Raw genomic sequence first — 24639 nt, 5'->3', positions numbered from 1 at the left:
TAGAGCATTTGTGCTAGGGGGATTTTCTTTTTTTTTTTTATGGGGGGAGGGGTGATTTGTGCTGGGGGAATATGGGGAGAGATAGGATTTGAGCTGGGGGGGAAGGGGGTACAAAGATTTGAGCACTGGGAGGGGGATTTCAGTAGGGGGGGTAGATTTGTAAAGTGAGGATGGGGGAATTTATGCTTAGCGGGGTAAACTTGCAAATTCATGATTTTTTTTTGGAAAGGGGGGGATTTTTGCTGACACAATGCTCATAATTTTTGGGGGAGGGGGGTGCTAAATTTGGCATGTTCGCCCTGGGCTATAGATGGCCTTGTCCCGGCACTGACTGGAGGTGAGAGGAAATTTCCCCAACGTGGACACAGGCAGATACAAACACCTGGGAGATATGGTCTGGTATGTGTATAGAAGAGTCAGCTCTGCTGGCCAGTATGAAATCCTCAGATAATCCAAAGGAAGGTACAAACCTTTATACAATGGGATCCAATTTGCTGCAACAATCAACATGCATACAATGATACAAACACATCCACATCTTTTCTTGTCAACATTACAGAGCTGGCTATTAAGCTGTAATTGTTCCTCTGAGATCTCTCACCATGTCTCCCTGCGAAGCTCCGGTTGAATCCATTTCTATTGACATGTTGGATGGAGTCAAAGTCGGTCCCATGGAAAAGCTCTCTCTCGTTGTTGGTGGAACCGTTCTTGGAGTCGATGCTCTGCTTCTTGATCTGGTAGGTGAGCCAGTAAGTTGGGTTCTGTACACGCAGAATCTGGGAGGACATACAAAGGCTCAGATGTATATAATGTTCTACCAGCTAGTAGACAGGAGAGGACCTCTTCTATGAAGAAAACATGGACAGGTCAAGTATCAAACAGCTCCAACATGGAGGTATGGGTGGAATATTCTATTGAAGGTCTATATCTTCCCATTCCATGCCAGTCGTTCATTTGAATGTCCAGTTCTTTACACTGTACTGCCAAACCTGAACCTAAACTCCCGGTGAACCATTTCAGCCCCGTACGCTCCCCCCCCCCCCCCTTTCCTGACCAGGCCATTTTTTGCTATTCAGCACTGCGCTATTTCAACTGGTAATTGTGCGGTCATGCAACGCTGTAACCAAATGAAATTGATGGCCTTTTTTTTTCCACACAAATAGAGCTTTATTTTGGTGGTATTTGGTCACCATTGGGGTTTTTATTTTTTGTGATATAAATAAAAAAAAAGGTCAAAATTGTATAATTGTAACCACCGGGTAGTGCCGTGGATACAGTTGAATAACTCAGTGCCACTTCCTATAACTTAGAGTAGTGGTCTTTAAACTACACACACAGCCCCCCCCCCCCCCGTGTTAGTACGGCCAGAGCGACATACCCATAGGTCATTCTGCCGGTACCAGTACATTGCTCTGCCTGTAGCTGCCGCCACCATGACAAGTATGACGGATGGTTGGATTTTTCATCCTCGGTTTGCCCTTTGCTGGAGAATCTTCATACTCTATGCAGTAGACTACAAGTAGTGGACATGGCCTTCACATCTGGCTACGAAGTTGGAAATTTACCTCCAGCCTGATCACAATTACTCTTTGGCTAAGCTTTGGAATCCTGAGATGAGCTTTGCCTGATAACTGACCATCAGACTGCGCATGCTGTTCTGTTGCAGTATTTTCTACTGTTGCCCTAGGAGATCCTTGAAGGGTCCTGCATCCCTATATCTGTTATATGCTGCCTTTCTAGAATTTTGGCCCGCTTCCAACAGATCGGCACTTTACATCAGTCAAGCCTATATGAGAAGTTACCAGAGGAGCCTCTACCAGAGGATTTATCTGGTGTCACCCAGTAGCAGTGTTAGCTTGCTTCTCCAGGCAAGTCAAACATTTCTCCCTGGTGACATAGAGGGTCATGGCACATACTCAGCACCAGTCGCCAGTGTCATGTTGGTGTGTCCAGTCCCTACATATTGTTACCCAGAATTCTATCACTGACAGCTGACATCATTTGTCACAATGTATTGGGAGACGTTACCTTCAGTATTTGCTTCGTGCAGCTTTTTTTTAATTTCTGTTGTACGGCAGAGTATTCAGGAGTTCCTGGAAGGACTACTTCTTCCATCTTACCCGTCCAGTGTGATGGTAATCCAGGAGTGTGCTCATCTGAAAGATAAGATGTGCAGCCAGGAGCCAAAGAAAAACAAAACAAGTAAAACCCTGGTGCTCAACCTCACTGAAAGCATTGACATGGAAGCCAATAAGAATAGCTGAATGTAGAGAAGATATTTCTGAGGTGCCCTCATACCCTCAGGTCTCTGGAAGCTGATAAAGCCACCAAATCCTACCAGAAGATCAGATCGTCCACCTTATCCCAGATGGTTATCTTTATCCTGCCACATTCCCTCCATGTCTCTGCAATGTAGGAAATGGTAACTAGCCATAGACAGGTAGATGCGCCACCAGAAGTGATGGAAGGTGAGATATCTGGCTGCCACTGAATTTATTGAGCTCATCTTCTGGGCGTCTGAGCAAAGGACCAAAAAATCCAAGCTGGCTTGCGTTAAGGCCTGGAGGATCAGGTTAAGTTCAGGCTGGAGGGCTCTGCAGACCAGGCCTACCACCTCCCCCTGGTTCTGGAGGTCCATGGAAACTTCCAGAAACTAGTGGGCGGAGATACAGAGGAAGGAATCTGATTGTTTATGGGAATCTGACAAATTCTCAGGCAGGAGGCCTAGCAGGGTGGTTGGGTCAGCGCATAAATATTGAGGAGCCTGGCCAGCAAGGGTTGTTGTCAGTAAAAGGCCTGAAAGAAGTCTCATCCAAAGCAGCAGGATAAAAAAAAGGGACAGTGTGAGTACCTCTACAGCCCCAAGGCCTACAAGGGAGAGGTCTGCCAGATGCAATATCCAGCAAGCTTTCATTAGGACAGTTTCACAGCTAACACAAATCCTTTACTCTGGCACACTCTTCAATGAGGACAGGTGGGCTGGTAGTTACTGCAAACTTGGGGCTTTGAGAGTTTCATCCAGGGGACATAGTGCTCCTGAAAAAGTAACACTGCTGGAGTAATGTTACTGCAGGAACAGTCAAAGGGCAAACATTTTTAAACCGACTACATGACAATTTTATAGTACAGTTCAGAAGGGTCCCAACTAGGAATGGTGCTCTGTTGGACCTGGTAATCTCAAAACATGCGGAGCTTATTACAAATGTCCATATAAAAGAACATCTGGGTAGCAGTGACCATAACATGATTTCATTTATTGTTAGCTGTAAACAGCGAGCACAGGAAAAATAAAAATGCTAAATTTTAAGAGAGCTAAGTTTCCAAGGCTGAGAGCTGCTCTCCAAGACTTAGACTGGGAATATTGGCATCGATGAACAAAACACAGAAATGGGAGTTCTTCAAAAAAGACTGTATGTGACCACACTGCAAAATATATTCCCATGGGCAACAAGTATAAAAGGCTAAAAATCAAACCTATGTGGCTTACGGCCAAAGTTACAAAGGCGATAGATAAGAAAAGAACTTTTATTAAATATAAAAATGAAGGAACGCGATCATCATTTACACCTTACAAAGAATAGGACAGAATATGCAGAAAGGAACCCAAAACATTCTTCCAATATATTAATAGTAGAAAGGTCCGGTCCCAGCATGTAGGCCCTTTACAGAACCATCTGGGGGGGGGGGGTGGACAAAGAGAAGGCCAATGTATGAAATCCCTTCTTCTGCTCTGTGTATACAAAGGAGCATGGGGGGGCTCTTGGTCCATAATGGGCGTGGTACTGACACCCCCCAGATGATTCACATTGGCTCACAATTGATATGATCCAGAAATATTATAGAATAGAATAAAGGTGAATAAAGCCCGTGGACCGGATGGCAGACACCCACGGGGCCTTACAGATTTCAGCTCTGTCATCTCACAGCCATTGTTTCTCATTGTTAGGGACTCTTTAATGACTGGCATAGTACCACTGGATTGGTGTAAGGCCAATGTTGGGCCAATATTTATAAAGGGGTCAAAATCTTTACCAAGTAATTATAGACCTGTTAGTGTCACTTCTATAGTTGGGAAGATACTGGAGAGTTTAATAAAAGACCACAGAGAGGAGTTCTTGCTGGAAACAAATATTGTAAGCCACGGACAGCGTGGATTCATGAAAGACAGAAGTTGTCACACAAATCTGATTTCTATTTATGAGGCGGTGAGCAAAATATTGGACAGACGGGTGGTGGTGGCGGTGGTATACTTGGACAGAGGGGTGGCGGTGGTATACTTGGACAGAGGGGTGGCGGTGGTATACTTGGACAGAGGGGTGGCGGTGGTATACGTGGACAGAGGGGTGGCGGTGGACGTGGTATACGTGGACAGAGGGGTGGCCGTGGACGTGGTATACGTGGACAGAGGGGTGGCCGTGGACGTGGTATACGTGGACAGAGGGGTGGCCGTGGACGTGGTATACGTGGACAGAGGGGTGGCCGTGGACGTGGTATACGTGGACAGGGGGGTGGCCGTGGACGTGGTATACGTGGACAGAGGGGTGGCCGTGGATGTGGTATACGTGGACAGAGGGGTGGCCGTGGATGTGGTATACTTGGACAGAGGGGTGGCTGTGGACATGGTATACTTGGACAGAGGGGTGGTGGTGGACGTGGTATACTTGGATTTTGCAAAAGCTTTTGACACAGCTCCCCACACACAGCTAATGTGTAAGGTAAAGTCTACAGGATGCAAAAATCCGAATGTAAATGGATAGAAAACTGGCTAAAAGATCGTATTCAGAAAGTAGTGGTTAATGATTCATACTCTGAATGGTCTAGGGGTGTCAGTGGGGGACCCCACGGTTCAGTGTGATTAGTGGGGGACCCCAAGGTTCAGTGTGATTAGTGGGGGACCCCAAGGTTCAGTGTGATTAGTGGGGGACCCCAAGGTTCAGTGTGATTAGTGGGGGACCCCAAGGTTCAGTGTGATTAGTGGGGGACCCCAAGGTTCAGTGTGATTAGTGGGGGACCCCAAGGTTCAGTGTGATTAGTGGGGGACCCCAAGGTTCAGTGTGATTAGTGGGGGACCCCAAGGTTCAGTGTGATTAGTGGGGGACCCCAAGGTTCAGTGTGATTAGTGGGGGACCCCAAGGTTCAGTGTGATTAGTGGGGGACCCCAAGGTTCAGTGTGATTAGTGGGGGACCCCAAGGTTCAGTGTTATTAGTGGGGGACCCCAAGGTTCAGTGTTATTAGTGGGGGACCCCAAGGTTCAGTGTTATTAGTGGGGTACCCCAAGGTGCAGTGTTATTAGTGGGGGACCCCAAGGTTCAGTGTGATTAGTGGGGGACCCCAGGGTGCAGTGTTGGGACCTTTACCTTTTAATATATTTATAACCATTATCGGGTGTGAGATTATAAATCCCATTCCAGTCTTTGCAGATGACACCAAGCTGTGCCGGGAATAACGTCCTTACAGGATGTATCCAACTTACAAGCCGACCTCAATGCTCTGTGTAATTGGGGGACTATGGGGCCAATGAGGGCTAATGGTGATAAATGTAAGGTTCTGCACTTGGGGGCTAAGAATATGCATCATACATACTAGGAGGGGGTCAATGGTGGAGAAGGATCTGGGGAGGGGGGGGTCAATGGTGGAGAAGGATCTGGGGAGGGGGGGGGTCAATGGTGGAGAAGGATCTGGGGGGGGGGTCAATGGTGGAGAAGGATCTGAAGGGGGGGGGTCAATGGTGGAGAAGGATCTGGGGGGGGGTCAATGGTGGAGAAGGATCTGGGGGTTCTGGTAGATCACAAGCTTAATAATGGCAGCAATGCCAAGCTGTGGGTTCTACAGCGAGCAAAATCTTGTGTTAGTAGAAGTATAGACTCCAGACTGAAAAATGACCCCCCTCCCCCCAGGTACAAATCATTACTAAAACCTCATCTGGAATATGCAGTTCAGTTTTGGGCTCCAATTCACAAAAAGTGAAGAAAGTACAGAGAAGGGCAACCAAACTGATACGAGGCATGGAGGAGATCAGCTATGAGGAGAGATTAGAGGAACTGAATGTATTCTCTACTGAGAAGAGGAGATTAAGGGGGGATATGATCTCCATGTATAATACATAAGGGGGGATATGATCTCCATGTATAATACATAAGGGGGGATATGATCTCCATGTATAATACATAAGGGGGGATATGATCTCCATGTATAATACATAAGGGGGATATGATCTCCATGTATAATACATAAGGGGGATATGATCTCCATGTATAATACATAAGGGGGAATATGATCTCCATGTATAATACATAAGGGGGGGGATATGATCTCCATGTATAATACATAAGGGGGGGGGATATGATCTCCATGTATAATACATAAGGGGGGGGGGATATGATCTCCATGTATAATATATAAGGGGGGGATATGATCTCCATGTATAATACATAAGGGGGGATATGATCTCCATGTATAATACATAAGGGGGGATATGATCTCCATGTATAATACATAAGGGGGGATATGATCTCCATGTATAATACATAAGGGGGGATATGATCTCCATGTATAATACATAAGGGGGGGGGGGATATGATCTCCATGTATAATACATAAGGGGGGTTATGATCTCCATGTATAATACATAAGGGGGGGATATGATCTCCATGTATAATACATAAGGGGGGATATGATCTCCATGTATAATACATAAGGGGGGATATGATCTCCATGTATAATACATAAGGGGGGATATGATCTCCATGTATAATACATAAGGGGGGATATGATCTCCATGTATAATACATAAGGGGGATATGATCTCCGTGTATAATACATAAGGGGGGATATGATCTCCATGTATAATACATAAGGGGGGATATGATCTCCATGTATAATACATAAGGGGGATATGATCTCCATGTATAATACATAAGGGGGGGATATGATCTCCATGTATAATACATAAGGGGGGGATATGATCTCCATGTATAATACATAAGGGGGGATATGATCTCCATGTATAATACATAAGGGGGGGATATGATCTCCATGTATAATACATAAGGGGGGATATGATCTCCATGTATAATACATAAGGGGGGATATGATCTCCATGTATAATACATAAGGGGGGATATGATCTCCATGTATAATACATAAGGGGGATATGATCTCCATGTATAATACATAAGGGGGATATGATCTCCATGTATAATACATAAGGGGGGATATGATCTCCATGTATAATACATAAGGGGGGGGGGGATATGATCTCCATGTATAATACATAAGGGGGGGGGATATGATCTCCATGTATAATACATAAGGGGGGATATGATCTCCATGTATAATACATAAGGGGGGATATGATCTCCATGTATAATACATAAGGGGGGATATGATCTCCATGTATAATACATAAGGGGGGATATGATCTCCATGTATAATACATAAGGGGGGATATGATCTCCATGTATAATACATAAGGGGGGATATGATCTCCATGTATAATACATAAGGGGGGTATGATCTCCATGTATAATACATAAGGGGGGATATGATCTCCATGTATAATACATAAGGGGGATATGATCTCCATGTATAATACATAAGGGGGGATATGATCACCATGTATAATACATAAGGGGGGATATGATCTCCATGTATAATACATAAGGGGGGGATATGATCTCCATGTATAATACATAAGGGGGGATATGATCTCCGTGTATAATACATAAGGGGGGATATGATCTCCATGTATAATACATAAGGGGGGGATATGATCACCATGTATAATACATAAGGGGGGATATGATCTCCATGTATAATACATAAGGGGGGGATATAATCTCCATGTATAATACATAAGGGGGGATATGATCTCCATGTATAATACATAAGGGGGGATATGATCTCCATGTATAATACATAAGGGGGGGGGGATATGATCTCCATGTATAATACATAAGGGGGGATATGATCTCCATGTATAATACATAAGGGGGGGATATGATCTCCATGTATAATACATAAGGGGGGGGATATGATCTCCATGTATAATACATAAGGGGGGGGGGATATGATCTCCATGTATAATACATAAGGGGGGGGGGATATGATCTCCATGTATAATACATAAGGGGGGGATATGATCTCCATGTATAATACATAAGGGGGGATATGATCTCCATGTATAATACATAAGGGGGGATATGATCTCCATGTATAATACATAAGGGGGGATATGATCTCCATGTATAATACATAAGGGGGGATATGATCTCCATGTATAATACATAAGGGGGATATGATCTCCATGTATAATACATAAGGGGGATATGATCTCCATGTATAATACATAAGGGGGAATATGATCTCCATGTATAATACATAAGGGGGGGGATATGATCTCCATGTATAATACATAAGGGGGGGGGATATGATCTCCATGTATAATACATAAGGGGGGGGGATATGATCTCCATGTATAATATATAAGGGGGGGATATGATCTCCATGTATAATACATAAGGGGGGATATGATCTCCATGTATAATACATAAGGGGGGATATGATCTCCATGTATAATACATAAGGGGGGATATGATCTCCATGTATAATACATAAGGGGGGATATGATCTCCATGTATAATACATAAGGGGGGGGGGGATATGATCTCCATGTATAATACATAAGGGGGGTTATGATCTCCATGTATAATACATAAGGGGGGGATATGATCTCCATGTATAATACATAAGGGGGGATATGATCTCCATGTATAATACATAAGGGGGGGATATGATCTCCATGTATAATACATAAGGGGGGATATGATCTCCATGTATAATACATAAGGGGGATATGATCTCCGTGTATAATACATAAGGGGGGATATGATCTCCATGTATAATACATAAGGGGGGATATGATCTCCATGTATAATACATAAGGGGGATATGATCTCCATGTATAATACATAAGGGGGGATATGATCTCCATGTATAATACATAAGGGGGATATGATCTCCGTGTATAATACATAAGGGGGGGATATGATCTCCATGTATAATACATCAGTGGTTCATATAGAGAACTCGGTGTAGTTATTCCCCCTGAGGTCATCGCAGAGGACAAGGGGGCGCTCTTTACATCTGGAGGAAAAGAAATGTAATCTCCAAACACGGAAAGGTTTCTTCACAGTAAGAGCTGTGAGAATGTGGAATAGACTCCCTCCAGAGTTGGGTGTGGCCAGCTCAGTGGATTGCTGTAGGAAAGTCCTGGATTCTTTCTTGGATACACAGAATATAACTGGATATAACATTTATAGGGAAAGTTGATCCCGGGAATATCCGATTGCCTCTCGGGGGATCAGGAAGGAATTTTTTCCCTGCAGGAGCACATTGAATCATGCTTTGATGGGTTTTTTTTGCCTTCCTCTGGATCAACTGTGGGTGTAGGATAAGTTTTTTTTTTTTTTAAATGGATGAATTGGATGGACTTTTGTCTTTTTTCAGCCAGACTAACTATGTAACTATGTACTGATCCACAAGGGACTGATGCCACTCCACAGGGAGTACTGTCCAGGATCCAATTTTTGTGTACCTAGCGAAGGACGTTTGTTCTCAAGATGTTCATACCAAGTCAAGTTGGGCATCCCATAATCTGCCTTTCCTATCCAAGTTGTTTTCTCTCAATAAAACAACAAAAACAAGCCCACGGACTGGTCATTGTCTCTGTAAGAAAGTTGGAAAGTGTGTGTTGCCTGGCTGTGCAGGAATAGGGGGGCCCAAAAACTCAGCAGCTCCTAAGGGGGTAGCACTACAATAAAAATGACTGAAACCTATAGATCAGCCATGGTGTGCCATTGGGTATAGCTATAGGAAAGGCAGGACAGCCCAGGACAATGTACTATCTCCTGTGGAAGGAATGCTCCAGCTGTCTTGGTTGAGGTGACTCTTCCCAGCAATTCCAGTTGGGTTTATATAATACAATGGAAAAATTAACATGAAGAGACATATTACCATGTTTCATAACACGTTGGATCTGAATTTGGTTTCCATACTTGTCTGTGGCCTTTTCTGCTTGTACACTGACAGTATATTGGTGTCCTTGGATCTGGATTGGGATCTGGACCTTGTTGTCATTTTTTGCCTCTTCCAGCTCCAGGTTTGTCATCTTGTCGAAGGGAACCATAGCTCCTCCATTGTTATATCTCCATTCCACCAGATTACTGGTGAACTCTGCTTTCCGCTCCTTGTTCTTCCTGTCTTTTTCCTGGTTTAAAATCATTTCAATCTCCCCGGACACAAGCAGGACGTCCCGGATGAGGCCCACAATCCGGATGGAGGGGTCGGGTGGCTTGTAGATGACAGAGACCTGAAACTTTTTCTGGAGGTCGGAGATCTTCTGCACCTCAACTTCTTCTAATTCGGAGATACATTCCTCTCTGATCACCTTCTCAGCATGTTCATTGTCGATCAGCTGCTGTAGCCAAGCCTTCGTCTTGTCCACACTCCTTTTATCTTCAGCACACAAGCTGAACACCACAGGCTCAATGGCGTCCATCAACCGGAGGGCGGTGAGCTTCTGAACTTGCTTTGGTACTTTTGGTGGCCTAATATATTCTACAGGAGGAAGAAAAGAAACAATGGCGTCACAAACTGCTCTGAAAGTGGAAATATACATTGTGAACAAATAGTTTATGAAAGGGATGTAGACCAGGATTGGGTAACATGGATTTCTGCTGAGGAGCTGTGAGGATGTTCTGTATAAAGTTCATTTGATATTTAATGCTTCACCCATTACAGTAGATGGAAACTTAATCCCTAGAAGACCAATCTGTGAAAGGGATTTCCGGCAAGAAGAATCGCAATCGGGAACGCGCATGCGCATAGGAATTCCCGCAGAAGAATTGAGTGTTTGCAAAGCCAAAATGTTTCAGGGGCTGCAACTCCTTCATCAGGGCTTAGGAGAATAAAGCAAAGATTATGTATGTATGTATGTATGTATGTATGTATGTATGTATGTATGTATGTATGTATGTGGACTCAGTCATCAGTATACAGTTGGACGTTGTTGGAAGTTAGCAGTTGATTCATTACTGACTGAGCTGTGTATCCAGCATGGTGGGCAGTGTGCCCCTCCTCCCCATATCGCTGTTCAACCACACTGCTCTGTAGGAGATGAATAATTATCATTGGTTGACAGCGCCGGTCTCTGCCACCAGGCACTTACCTGAGACCAGTGCATGTTAACACATATGCCTGGAAAAGCTCTACACCCTACACTAGCTCCCAGGAGAGGGGGCAGGAACAACAGCGCAGCCTAGATCAGAGATGGTGATATCAATGTTCCGGGCATGCTCAGTAGCATCATTGGGGGTGGAAGCAACAGAGAATACTAGACCAATGATGGTGGAATCACCCAAGATGCATGGTGACAGCAGAGGGGGCAGGAGCAACTGAGCACACTAGATCAGTGTAGATCAGGGGTTCTCAACCTTCCTAATGCCGCGACCCTTTAATACAGTTCCTCATGTTGTGGTGACCCCCAACCATAAAATTATTTATCCAGTAATTATAATTCATGAGTGTAGTTTTACCTCCAATACTGCTGCTTTCTACACAGCAGCTGCTCTTTACACATTGGAAATATGTGTTTTCTGATGGTCTTTGGGGGTCGAACGACCCTTTCACAGGGGTTCCCTAAGGGGTCGAGACCCACAGGTTGAGAACCACTGGTGTAGATGATGTCAGGTTGTCTGATAGGTGCACCCAAACTTCATGGTGACAGCACATGGGGTGGGAGCAACAGAGCACTGCAGACCAATGCGGATTACTTCAGCATGCCTGACTGGTAAACCCAAGATGCATTATGGCCACAGAGGGGGCAGGAGAAACAGAGCACACAAGACCAGTGTCAATGACATCAATGTGTTCAACAAGCATGCCTGAGATGCCCAGTCACAGCAGAGGGGGCAGGAGCAACACCACAGCCTAAATCAGAGATGATGATGTCAATGTTCCAGGCAGGTGTACCTGACATGCTCAGTGGCATCACTGGGGGTGGAAGCAACAGAGAACACTAGACCAATGATGGTGGAATCAGCATGCCCGGCAGATACACCCAAGATGCATGATGACAGCAGAGGGGGCAGGAGCAACAGAGCAGGATCAATGATGTTGACATCAGCATGAACAAAAAACATACCCGAGATGGACTGTGACAGCGGTGGGTGCAGGAGCAACTGAGCACGCTAGATCATTGAAGATGATATCAGGATGCCTGATAGGTGCACCCAAACTTCATGGTGAGAGCACAAGGGGTGGGAGAAAGAGCACACAAGACCAGTGTCAATGACATCAATGTGTTCAACAAGCATGCCTGAGATGCTCAGTCACAGCAGAGGGGCAGGAGCAACAGAGCTGTGCTTGATCTACCAATCAGGGACACAAATTGGGCTTCCGGCAGGGGAGGAGCTGATAGGCAGCAATAGCAGAGATTTACTGCACAATCGTTCAGCATTCAGGGATTAGCATCTCTACATTAATCATCAGACCAGCAGTAGCCCAGATGAAGGGGGTGGAGCTAAAGCCCCCAAAATGCTTTTGATTCTTAATTTCTCATTGTAATAAATTTGTGTTCGGACAAGAATATCGGGTTTTGTCATTTCAGTTGGTGGCTCTTCCAAGATCCTGAGCTCCTCCTACACACAGACATGTTTCTTCCCGATTCTTGTTCTGTTGGCCGCCCTGAACTCTCACCCCACTCACCGCAGACTCTAGTGAAGAGGGATTTGGTTTCGGGCACTTCAGGCAGGGCGGTCCCCTCTCTCTTCTTCATGCTCATGTAGAAATCGCTCAGCAACTGTTGCTGGAATAGAACCACTTTCACCGTCCGAAGAGAACGGACCGATTTAGATTTGATGAACTCCTCCAAACCATCCAGGATTGAGGCGGCCGCTGTGGAGGCGGCTAATCCCCCCGCACCTGTATCAACGAGACGAAACGTTCACCATAGATATCTACTGACCACAAAATGTAACTTTTCTTTCATTAAACGTAACGGTAAAAAACATTACAGAGAGGAATCGGACCTCCGGAGTCTCTGCTGCACATCGGATGAGGCATAGCTCCCAACTGTCCCCGATTTCGAGGGACTGTCCTTCATTCACAAGTCCTCCTTTCCTCCCCATTTGTCCCTCATTTTGGTCTGATCCATATAGTTGTATATAAAACACACTATTTATCTATCAAAAAGTGTTTCCCAGCGCCAAACCTTTCATCCAATTTCTAAATTGCTGCATTTGTAAATTCCAACAGCCAATATAAAAAGGAATAGTAGTGGTAAAAAAAAGCACTAGTGGGTTTAACCAATCATTTTTTGTACAATTCTGCTTTAAGGTGTGTGTGTGTGTGTGTGGGGGGGGGGGGGGGGGTGTTATGGGGTGTGTCCTATTCCTGCATATTTTTGCTAGTAGGTGTCCCTCATTCCAATCTCAGAAAGTTGGGTGATATGGATGAGAGTCTTCCACTGCTAAGTGCACGGATGGTGGGAACCAATGGGTAGCACTGTGGCTAAGCGGTTAGCACTTCTGCCTGTCAGTACTAGAGTCATCGGTTCGAATCCAAACCACGGCACCACTTGCCTGGAGTTTGCATCTTCTCCCTGTGCCTGTGTGGGTTTCCTCCGGGTACTCTGGTTTTGTCCCTCGCTCCAAAGACATGCTGGTAGGATAACTGGCTCCTGTCTAGATTGGCCCTGGTATGCAGTGCGGGGACAAGGTCATCTAGAGCCCAGGGAAAACATGCCAAATTGAACCCCCCCCCAAATATCTGAGCATTGTATGTCAGCAAAAATCCCCTCTCCCCCCCCAAAAAAAATCAAGCATTAAGTTGTATGCCTTCCCCAAAGCATACATTTTCCTCTCCTTCTAATCTTTGCTCCTCCCAGCTCAAATCCTCTCTCCCCCCATATGCCCCCAGCACATATCTCCCCCCAAAAAAAAAAAAAAATAATTCCCCCTCAGAGCACAAATCCACCCCCCCAAATTTTCGCTCCTAGCAAAAATACCCCCAATCATTCCTACTAGCACAACTCCCCTCCCTCCTCGACCATATCACATTTTTTAGCACCCCCTCCTAGCATAAATCCTTTTCTTCCCTCTCAAACACAAATCCTCCAAAATCACCACTCCTAGCACTCCTTCTTAAATTTCCCATCCCTGAACAATTACTACCCCCTGCCAACCCCCCACATTCTCCATCCCAACACAAATCTCCTCCCCTCAATCTCCTTGTGGTGCCCCCCCACTCCACATAATACCACCAGTGCCCAGGGACAGGATCTGGGGGGCCCCTTGTTAAAGAAGGCTTCCAGATTGTGATAAGTCACCCCCAACATCCATCGGGCCAGGGTTGTGGGGAAGAGGCCCTTGTCCTTATCAGCATGGAGAAAATGTGCTTGGGGGGGGGTGCTTTGGGGGGGGGGAGCCCCCTACCCCAAAGCACCCCTCCATGTTGAGGGCAAGAAGCCTGGTATGGTTCGGGGGGTGTCATTCATCCCCTCCTTCCTGGCCTGCCAGGCTGCTCAGATCAGGGTCTGGTATTAATTTTAGGGGGACCCAATGCCATTTTTTTTTAAACTTTGGGCGTGGGGTTCCTGTCAGATTCCATACCAGACATAAGGGTGTGACCCCCACACTGTTTTTTTTTCTAAGTATTAATTGCTAAAAATCTTTTGGATTACATTCAGCTGTCATCGGGGAAGCCAGATGACAGCTGATGAGTCATCCGTTGTTAAGGACGCGGTGGATGGTGGCCGCCTGCTCCTTAACAACCAAAATGTTCACGCTCCTAAACACTGCTGAACACCGGCACAAAGACGCCAAATATAAGCATTTCTCATCCAGCGTTTTTCTAGCAATTCTGTGTTTCTAGTGTGCATGGAACCTCATGGAGATACCCGCCACCCCTGAATGTCCTCCATTTCTCTTTGTGGCAAGAAAACTGCACCAAGAAGTATTATAGAACAACACCCGGCTGACAATCCCACGAAGCTTGGAAGATGTGTAGAACCCCTTCCTGTGCTGGGAACCTCCCAGACTAAGTCAGGTGGTTATTGGGTGCAGCTGAGAGGAGAACTTATTGTCATCTTTCACATGCAAGCAAAACTGTCTGTGATTCATTGATCATACCTGTTCCCAGAGCGGGGAAGGTGACAGAAGAGACCTGGCGCTTCTCGCACTCCTGTAGGACATCCAGGACAATATTCTTGATAACTGATGAATTATTTGCTCCCGTCACATGAAGAATCCATTTACAATGTCTGATGTTTCCAGAATCGGTGACGATGAGTCCCTCATGAGGTTGGGCACCTGCCAGAAATGGAGACGTCAGCTAGTAATGTATCTATTCCTGCCTAGCACTAACTAGCCTGGAAAAGGTCCCTTCTCCCTCGCTGCTGACTGAGCTACGTCAAAAAAAATGTGTATACGTACCTACACTATATTGTCAAAAGTATTGGGCCTGCCCTCCAAATCATGTGATTCAGGTGTTCCAATCCCCTCCAAATCATGTGATTCAGGTGTCCCAATCCCCTCCAAATCATGTGATTCAGGTGTCCCAATCCCCTCCATGGACACAGGTGTATACAATCCATCCCCTAGGCATGCAGACGGCTTCTACAAACATTGGTGAAAGAATGGGTCGCTCTCAGGAGCTCAGTGACTCCAAGCGTGGTCCCGTGATAGGTGGCCACCTGGGCAATAAGTCCATCCGTGACATTTCCTGGCTACTAAATATTCCACGCTCAACTGTTAGTGGGATTATAACAAAGTGGAAGCCACTGGGAACAACAGCCACTCAGCCACCAAGTGGTAGGCCACGTCACATGACAGGGTGGGGTCAGCGCATGCTGAAGCGCACAGAAGTCGCCAACTGTCTGCAGAGTCAATAGCTAAAGACCTCCAAACTTGGTGTGGCCTTCAGATGAGCCCAACAACAGTGCGTAGAGAGCTTCATGGAATGGCTAGTGATGCAATGTGTGGCAAAACCTGGGTGTAGGGACTTAAACATCTGCTGACCTCAGATTGGCTGCCAGGGGTCACCTGAATGCAGTGTGGCCAACCAGAACTCTGCCAAGGGAGCAGGAAACCATAGAGAAACCAGGTTTCTCCTGACTTCCTCTCCAGCTGCGCCACCTACAGTGTAGAAAGCAGACTGCACCTGCCTACACACCAATCTGCGATAGCATTCTGACCACTGGCAGGTAAAGTGAACAATACTTTACAATGGTTCCGGAAAGTGGGTGGGATATATTAGGCAGCATGCGGTCTTAGAAGTCGACGCGTTGAAAGCAGAGAGACTTTTACACAGGCACAGCCACAGGAGGGCAGGGCTGTGTACAGTCAGTGAGGAGCCCACCCTCTACCCTATAGGAAGGCACATAGGATGTGGACCGCTAGGATTGTGGGAGGTGTAGTTTGGACTGAGCAGGCTTGACGAGCTGGAAGGAGGAAACTGCAGATCCAATAATGCAAAGAGGAGAGGGGGATGAGGAGGAGAAGTGTGGAGACTCCCTGACATCAAGGATAATGAGGTTACTACAACATGTGGGTTCCACAGCTTTAGCACCTCTCATCCTGTTCTTGGACAATCAACATCTGCCTTGACACTCAATGCTGATTGGATGAAGGTGTCTCTATTCCCTGTGGGGGTATAGATTTAGACACTGGGGGTAATTTCCTGACACTCATAGCTGAAGAAGCTGCAAAATGTCTTCAACAGAACAAGTCTAGTTGTACGTGGCAATTTATTACTAGCTATATCATGACCTGGATAAATGAGAACCTCAACAGACATAAAAATGTACACGGCCTGGACGTCACTGGCACCTGGTGAGCGTCCATCGGCTGTAATAACCCCAATACAGAAGACCATCTTCCTCTACAGTATATCTTCCCTACAGGGCTGTCATAATGCATGGGGCCCCCCAGGATAATCTTGCATTAAATTATACTTGTCAACTGTCCCGGATTTGCTGGGACAGTCACGCTTTTTACAAAGCTGTCCTAGGATGACCCGAGCAGCATCCCAGAACATGGACTGCGCCCTCCTGATCCCAATATCGTGCCCTCCCGACTACCCCTGTACTGTAATGTGCCCTTCTGCCTCCCCCCCCCCATACCATGCCCTTTGTGTTGATTAGCCCCATAATTAATAAATCACTTACTGAATTTCTAATAAATGTGTTTAATTATATCAATTATTTACACTTTAATTCTTGAGAGTGGGTGTGTAAATTGGGGCAGGCTGCAATACTTTGCCCAGGGGCCCATGATGGCAATAAGACGGCCCAGCTTCTCTATGTCTGCCACACTCTGTTGGTGCATTGGGGGTTATTTACTAAGCCTGGAGAGTACAAAATCTGGCTCAACTCTGCAGATTTCAGGTTTTATTGCCCAAGCTTAATTGAACAAGCTGAAGTTAGAAGCTGATTGGCTGCCGTGCAGAACTGCACCGGATTCCGATTGCTCCAGATTTAGTCAATCTCTCTCCTCCATCTATTTTTTACACATGCCAAAGCAAAAATTTACAACCACGATAGTCCAGTGCAGAGCTTTACCCAGTTTTGCAGCAGATGATACAACAGATGGTCCAGCAGCTTCCAGAATCGCTTTCGAAACTCCTAGAAATAAAAATATAAAACACAATGTGGCTCAAATCACAAAGCTTCAACACAAGGTCAAGTGTCCTCATGTAGCCATGTGACTGGAATTTTCAAATCTTATTATACTCAAATGAAAATGGCTTTCTGAAAATAAGAATCCTTTATCCTGGTGTGTTAAGTTTGTGAATTCAGCCCAATGTCAGCTCAACAGAGAGCCGAACCCACCAAAATTCATATTCTCTCATCTACAAGTCATTGCAGATATACTGTAACTCATACAAAGCCCTTCACAATCTGAACTCTATACATTCCCTCACCAGGTCCCAAATACAACCACGCATGACCTCCCCCTCTCCTCCATTCACGTTCTCATACTCCTCTACCTAGAACTTCTCTGGGATTCCCCTCCACACCCTGATCACCTCTGTGGGATTCCCCTCCACACCCTGATCACCTCTATGGGATTCCCCTCCACACCCTGATCACCTCTGTGGGATTCCCATCCACACCCTGATCACCTCTGTGGGATTCCCATCCACACCCTGATCACCTCTATGGGATTCCCATCCACACCCTGATCACCTCTATGGGATTCCCCTCCACACCCTGATCACCTCTATGGGATTCCCCTCCACACCCTAATCACCTCTGAGATTCCCCGCCACACCCTGATCACCTCTGTGGGATTCAAGTACGCTCTTCACATTCCTCCCCTCAGACAAGGTTGTAGTATTTTGTATGCTATACCCGTCATTGGCTCATTGTCTGCATTATTTTATGTGTACTACCAACCTGGGTTCTATATATGACTCTGAATGCAAGAAAAAGTCTGTAACCCCTTAGAATTTTTCTTGATTTCTGCATAAATGATATCCAGTCTACACCAACCAGCTATAACGTCATGACCACTGGCAGTAAAATAACATTGATTACCTGGTTATAAAGGCATCTGAAAGTGGGTGGGATATACAGCATCTCCCAGAAGCGAGTCCCCACTTCGATTCTCTCTTTTCATGTGACAACACTGAAGAAATGACACTTTGCTACAATGTGACGTAGTCAGTGTACAGTTTGTATAACATGGAAATTTGCTGTCCCCTCAAAATAACTCAACACACCACCATTAATGCCTAAACCGCTGGCAACAAAAGTGAGTCCACCCCTAAGTGACAAGGTCCAAATTGGCCCAATTAGCCATTTTCCCTCCCCGGGGTCATGTGCTTTGTTAGTGTTACAAGATCACAGGTGTGAATGGGGAGCGGGTGGGTTACATTTGGTGTTATCGCTTGTGACGAACCGTCCCTTTGTGATAACATTTTGCCCTTTCTGTTCCGGTTTTCTCCCCTTGGTAAGCGGTCTGCCCGTTCTCCCCTCGGTAAGCGGCCTGCCCGTTCTCCCCTCGGTAAGCGGCCTGCCCGTTCTCCCCTCGGTAAGCGGCCTGCCCGTTCTCCCCTCGGTAAGCGGCCTGCCCGTTCTCCCCTCGGTAAGCGGCCTGCCCGTTCTCCCCTCGGTAAGCGGCCTGCCCGTTCTCCCCTCGGTAAGCGGCCTGCCCGTTCTCCCCTCGGTATGCGGCCTGCCCGTTCTCCCCTCGGTAAGCGGCCTGCCCGTTCTCCCCTCGGTAAGCGGCCTGCCCGTTCTCCCCTCGGTAAGCGGCCTGCCCGTTCTCCCCTCGGTAAGCGGCCTGCCCGTTCTCCCCTCGGTAAGCGGCCTGCCCGTTCTCCCCTCGGTAAGCGGCCTGCCCGTTCTCCCCTCGGTAAGCGGCCTGCCCGTTCTCCCCTCGGTAAGCGGCCTGCCCGTTCTCCCCTCGGTAAGCGGCCTGCCCGTTCTCCCCTCGGTAAGCGGCCTGCCCGTTCTCCCCTCGGTAAGCGGCCTGCCCGTTCTCCCCTCGGTAAGCGGCCTGCCCGTTCTCCCCTCGGTAAGCGGCCTGCCCGTTCTCCCCTCGGTAAGCGGCCTGCCCGTTCTCCCCTCGGTATGCGGCCTGCCCGTTCTCCCCTCGGTATGCGGCCTGCCCGTTCTCCCCTCGGTATGCGGCCTGCCCGTTCTCCCCTCGGTAAGCGGCCTGCTCGTTCTCCCCTCGGTAAGCGGCCTGCCCGTTCTCCCCTCGGTAAGCGGCCTGCCCGTTCTCCCCTCGGTAAGCGGCCTGCCCGTTCTCCCCTTTGTAAAGCTGTATATGTTTAGCAGCTGTTATGTAGACAGACATTCTACACGGTTTGTTTAGGGTAATGGGGACTTGTAGTCTTTCGCTTCTCTAGATTTCATACTGTGCCGATTGCTGTTCTGCTGTTGAGTTTTGTTGTGGGTGGGGAAAACCAGGTGCCAGACTGTCTGGTGGGGGTGAAGGGGGCAGGGATTACTGCCAGCATGTGCTGTATATACTGAGCTGTGTTCAATAAAGATTCATTCATTCACCCTACACAAAGTACCGACTCGTGGTTTGGGATATCAGGGAAGGATTGTCTTTGAGCTCTAATACCTGCCTTGGCAGAGCGCTGGAAGACTTGCAGGACAAGGGGACCATTGGCTGAGATGCATCGCTACGCATGAGGAAGCCCAGGCAGAACGGTTCCGCCACAACTGGTTGGCAGCGGTGGGATCTTTCCTCATTGCGGAGAAAGTCCAAAACACCAACTGGGACCCCATCTTTTTCACGGAGACGTCCCTGCTCAGCCAGATGAATGTACGAGATCTCCAGCTCTCCAAAGCCTGCTTGTCACTCGGGGAGGTATTGCTGGCTCCAAGACCAGAGAGGAACTGTTGGCCGAGAATATGGCCCTGGACCAAGTAGATGCGCACCCCGCTTCACCTGATGCGCTCTCCGCTACGCCAGAAGTGAACTCCGCTTCACGGGAGGAGTTGGTGGAACAGAGCAGATCATCGGCCCCTGAAACGCCAGGCCCACTTAGCACCATACGGAGACCACTATACCATTCGGATTTAAGACAAGAGGTGGAGAGGCGTTTGGCTCTGTTCGGCAATGCTCCCACCCCCGAACAGATTTCCAAGGCCCTGGACGATGCCACCCAACTGCGGCTTAGTCACTCCCGGTCATCAACCGAGGGCTCGGTCTGGGAGGGGATTACCTCCTGCCTTCTTCAGACTGCAACCGGACCAAAGAAAAATTCCCTACGCTGCTTTTAAAACTTTCTCGGAGGCGGATGGGGACATTGACAGCTTTCTTCAGGACTTTGAACGGTAGTACACCATCCATGGTGTAGCAGCCTAAGACCGGGTCCCCATTTTAAGCAGCAAGCTAACCGGTCGGGTTGCAGATGCATTCAGGTCTGTACCCGACAGCTACTGCTTGGATTACAATTATGTTAAGGAACACTTACTGGCTCGCTACGCTCTCACCCCAGAGGCGTACCACTTAAAGTTCCAGGCACTCAAGAAGAAACCCTAGGACACCTTCACCGAATGGGGACAACAATTACAACATCAAACACAAAAATAGTGAAGCGCTAAAGTGAATCCCTATATACACACACAGTGCATATAACATGAGACGAAAAACATACCTCATAAATAAAATAAATCTGTGGTATAAAATAATAAATAAATCAATAAAAAAAAAAAAAAAAAAAATATATAAAAAAATTAGAGAAAAAAAAATGAATCTTTCCTTGCCCTTAAATGTTTCTTCAAATCAATCAGTGATAAAAAATTGAAAATCCATAATAATGCGAATAAACAGTGATACAAAAATAAAATCTGTGTTAATTAATATTCAAAAAAGAATATATATATATAAGTGATAATTCCAATGATATATGTGACAACCTAACAGAATATAAATAAAAAATTCATAAATTGTGATTCTCAATCAAATAAACGTGATTAATATTAATTGTGAAAAAACCAAACATTAAACTATTAAATAAATGATCCACTAAATCTTGTGATGTTTAAATATGAAAATGTGTCCACAAATGTGAACAAAAACAGTCCATGCAATAAGGTGAAAACGACACTCAGTGTTCTTCACTTCTAGTGCTCAAAACAGAAGAAATCCTCCAATGGCAGCAATGCCTGCTCACCTCCCCAACTCGACCCGCAAAGGGCCACAAGGCTATAACTCTCCTCCAGGTAATCCTTTGCTTCCAAGCAGCTCAGTAAGGAATCACAGGACCTCCACTCCACCTCCTTTTAGTTTTACTTGGTTGTTTACCAATAGCAGGGATGGATTACTCCTAAGAAATCCAGTTAAATTCCCGTACTCTTTGATGATTTCTCTATCTTCAGTGGAAAGTAATATATACCAGCCTAAAACCTCCTTTCCATCAATTTCAACAGAACCATATTTTTCCACCAGTTCACACACCTGCCTTTTCAAAGCATTTCTCTTCTCAAGCTTGCATTTTTTACAGGATTTATCTCTGCCAACAGCGCAACTCTCCCCACACGTGCACCAACGATGGCCGACCAGCCGCGCTAAGCAAAGCTCTGTAAGCCCGCCCAGGAGAAACACGAGAAATCTCAACCAATCAACGCCCGGCAGGAGCTGGTTTCATTCAGAAGCCAGCTCCTGCCGGGCGTTGATTGGTTGAGATTTCTCGTGTTTCTCCTGGGCGGGCTTACAGAGCTTTGCTTAGCGCGGCTGGTCGGCCATCGTTGGTGCACGTGTGGGGAGAGTTGCGCTGTTGGCAGAGATAAATCCTGTAAAAAATGCAAGCTTGAGAAGAGAAATGCTTTGAAAAGGCAGGTGTGTGAACTGGTGGAAAAATATGGTTCTGTTGAAATTGATGGAAAGGAGGTTTTAGGCTGGTATATATTACTTTCCACTGAAGATAGAGAAATCATCAAAGAGTACGGGAATTTAACTGGATTTCTTAGGAGTAATCCATCCCTGCTATTGGTAAACAACCAAGTAAAACTAAAAGGAGGTGGAGTGGAGGTCCTGTGATTCCTTACTGAGCTGCTTGGAAGCAAAGGATTACCTGGAGGAGAGTTATAGCCTTGTGGCCCTTTGCGGGTCGAGTTGGGGAGGTGAGCAGGCATTGCTGCCATTGGAGGATTTCTTCTGTTTTGAGCACTAGAAGTGAAGAACACTGAGTGTCGTTTTCACCTTATTGCATGGACTGTTTTTGTTCACATTTGTGGACACATTTTCATATTTAAACATCACAAGATTTAGTGGATCATTTATTTAATAGTTTAATGTTTGGTTTTTTCACAATTAATATTAATCACGTTTATTTGATTGAGAATCACAATTTATGAATTTTTATTTATATTCTGTTAGGTTGTCACATATATCATTGGAATTATCTCTTATATATATATATATTCTTTTTTGAATATTAATTAACACAGATTTTATTTTTGTATCACTGTTTATTCGCATTATTATGGATTTTCAATTTTTTATCACTGATTGATTTGAAGAAACATTTAAGGGCAAGGAAAGATTTTTTTTTCTCTAATTTTTTTATATATTTTTTTTTTTTTTGATTTTTTTATTGATTTATTTATTATTTTATACCACAGATTTATTTTATTTATGAGGTATGTTTTTCGTCTCATGTTATATGCACTGTGTGTATATAGGGATTCACTTTAGCGCTTCACTATTTTTGTGTTTGATACTTTAATACTTATTGGTTAAGGCAAAGTGATAGCAGCTGTTAGGATAGGGACTTATCCATATTAAGCGCAGGAGGATATTCCCATTCAACAATTACAACATGCAGCCCGCAGTTGGGTCCGAGGGTGTCAGATCACCAAGCTGGAGGAACTGTGGCAACTGCTGTTACTGGAGCAGTTTTACAATGGACTTACAGGGGATGTTAGACATTGGGTCCAGGACAAACACCCCCTAACCTTAGCTAACACTAGTCGCTGGGAAGATGAGTACCTGGACAACAGGAGGCTAACTGAGCCCGCCATTCCCAGACCACCCACACCTTCCAACCCAAAGCGACCTGGCCCACACTGTTATGGCTTCAACCAAACAGGGTAAATCTGAATTCATTCAATCCACCAAGGCCCCAGACCAGCCAACTCCCTCGGGGCACTTCCAACTGACCCACCACCCCCTATGGCCGAGCCTCTGCCTACTCCCTACAGGACCACCCCAGTGACACCGCCTCATGGAGGAATTTTACAACTGAGGATGAGGACATTGGGGTCTTTCACGAGGTTAACCCTCTCCAGCCTGCCACCCCGGACACTCGCCGACATCACCAACAGGTTGTCCATATTAACGGCCAAGGATTATGGGACACTGGGGCCACACTTACCCTAGTACAACCCCAACTGGTACCAGACTGGGCCAAGACCGGGTGGTCTGTGGCCATACGGGTAGTGGGAGGCCATGTCTACCAGATTCCTACCGCAAGGGTTCATCTGGACTGGGGGCCAGGGACGTTGAAATTGGAATAATGCAGAACCTGCCGGCTGAGGTTCTCCTTGGAAATGATCTGGGAGTCCTGGTATCCACTTTTTGGCACAGAGACCCCTGCCGAAGCTCATCCGGTCACCACTCACCACCAGACTAGAGAGCACGCTGCCGCTCCGGTAAGGGTGGAATACCCATCCCTTACTGATCTTTTCCCTGCCCTGACCTGGAATTCCCCCACTGATTTCGCTAAAGAAACATCCAGTAACTGGACCTTAGACCCCTATAGACTAAGAGCTGGGAGTGATCCTGGGGGATTGGGAGATGTGAGGTATGAGTGGGACCAGGGCAAGTTGTACAGGGTCCACAGGGAAGTGGGGGTGGGCGCTGCCCAAATACCTCACCAGCAGATGGTAGCACCAAGGAAGTATCGGCATGATCTCCTCCAGATTGTGCATGATATTCCCCTTGCTGGACCCTGCATCACTTAACCCAGAGTTTCTTCTGGATTGTTTTTGAGCTCTAATACCCGCCTTGGTAGAGCGCTGGAAGACTTGCCAGAAAAGGGGACCATTGGCTGAGATGCATCGCTCCGCACGAGGAAGCCCAGGTGGAACGGTTCCGCCACACTCTGCCTCACTC

The 24639-nt window shown here is 46.3% G+C and overlaps 1 protein-coding gene across 1 annotated transcript in view; it reads right to left on the bottom strand.

Moving 5' to 3' along the window:
* LOC149428989 (protein mono-ADP-ribosyltransferase PARP14-like) overlaps positions 1–24639 on the bottom strand; it is a 41282-nt gene that overhangs the window by 3821 nt on the left and 12822 nt on the right. The window contains 6 exon segments of the mRNA XM_089666863.1: positions 602–776; positions 2029–2156; positions 10016–10618; positions 12767–12982; positions 15190–15369; positions 17619–17681. Coding sequence (XP_089522989.1) covers positions 602–776; positions 2029–2156; positions 10016–10618; positions 12767–12982; positions 15190–15369; positions 17619–17681 — 1365 coding nt within the window.

Source organism: Staurois parvus, unplaced genomic scaffold (assembly GCF_062004578.1).
Source record: "Staurois parvus isolate SC_StPar_1 unplaced genomic scaffold, SC_StPar_1.0 ptg002875l, whole genome shotgun sequence".
Lineage (NCBI taxonomy): Eukaryota > Metazoa > Chordata > Amphibia > Anura > Ranidae > Staurois > Staurois parvus.
This window is presented reverse-complemented; position numbering and strand designations above follow the sequence as displayed.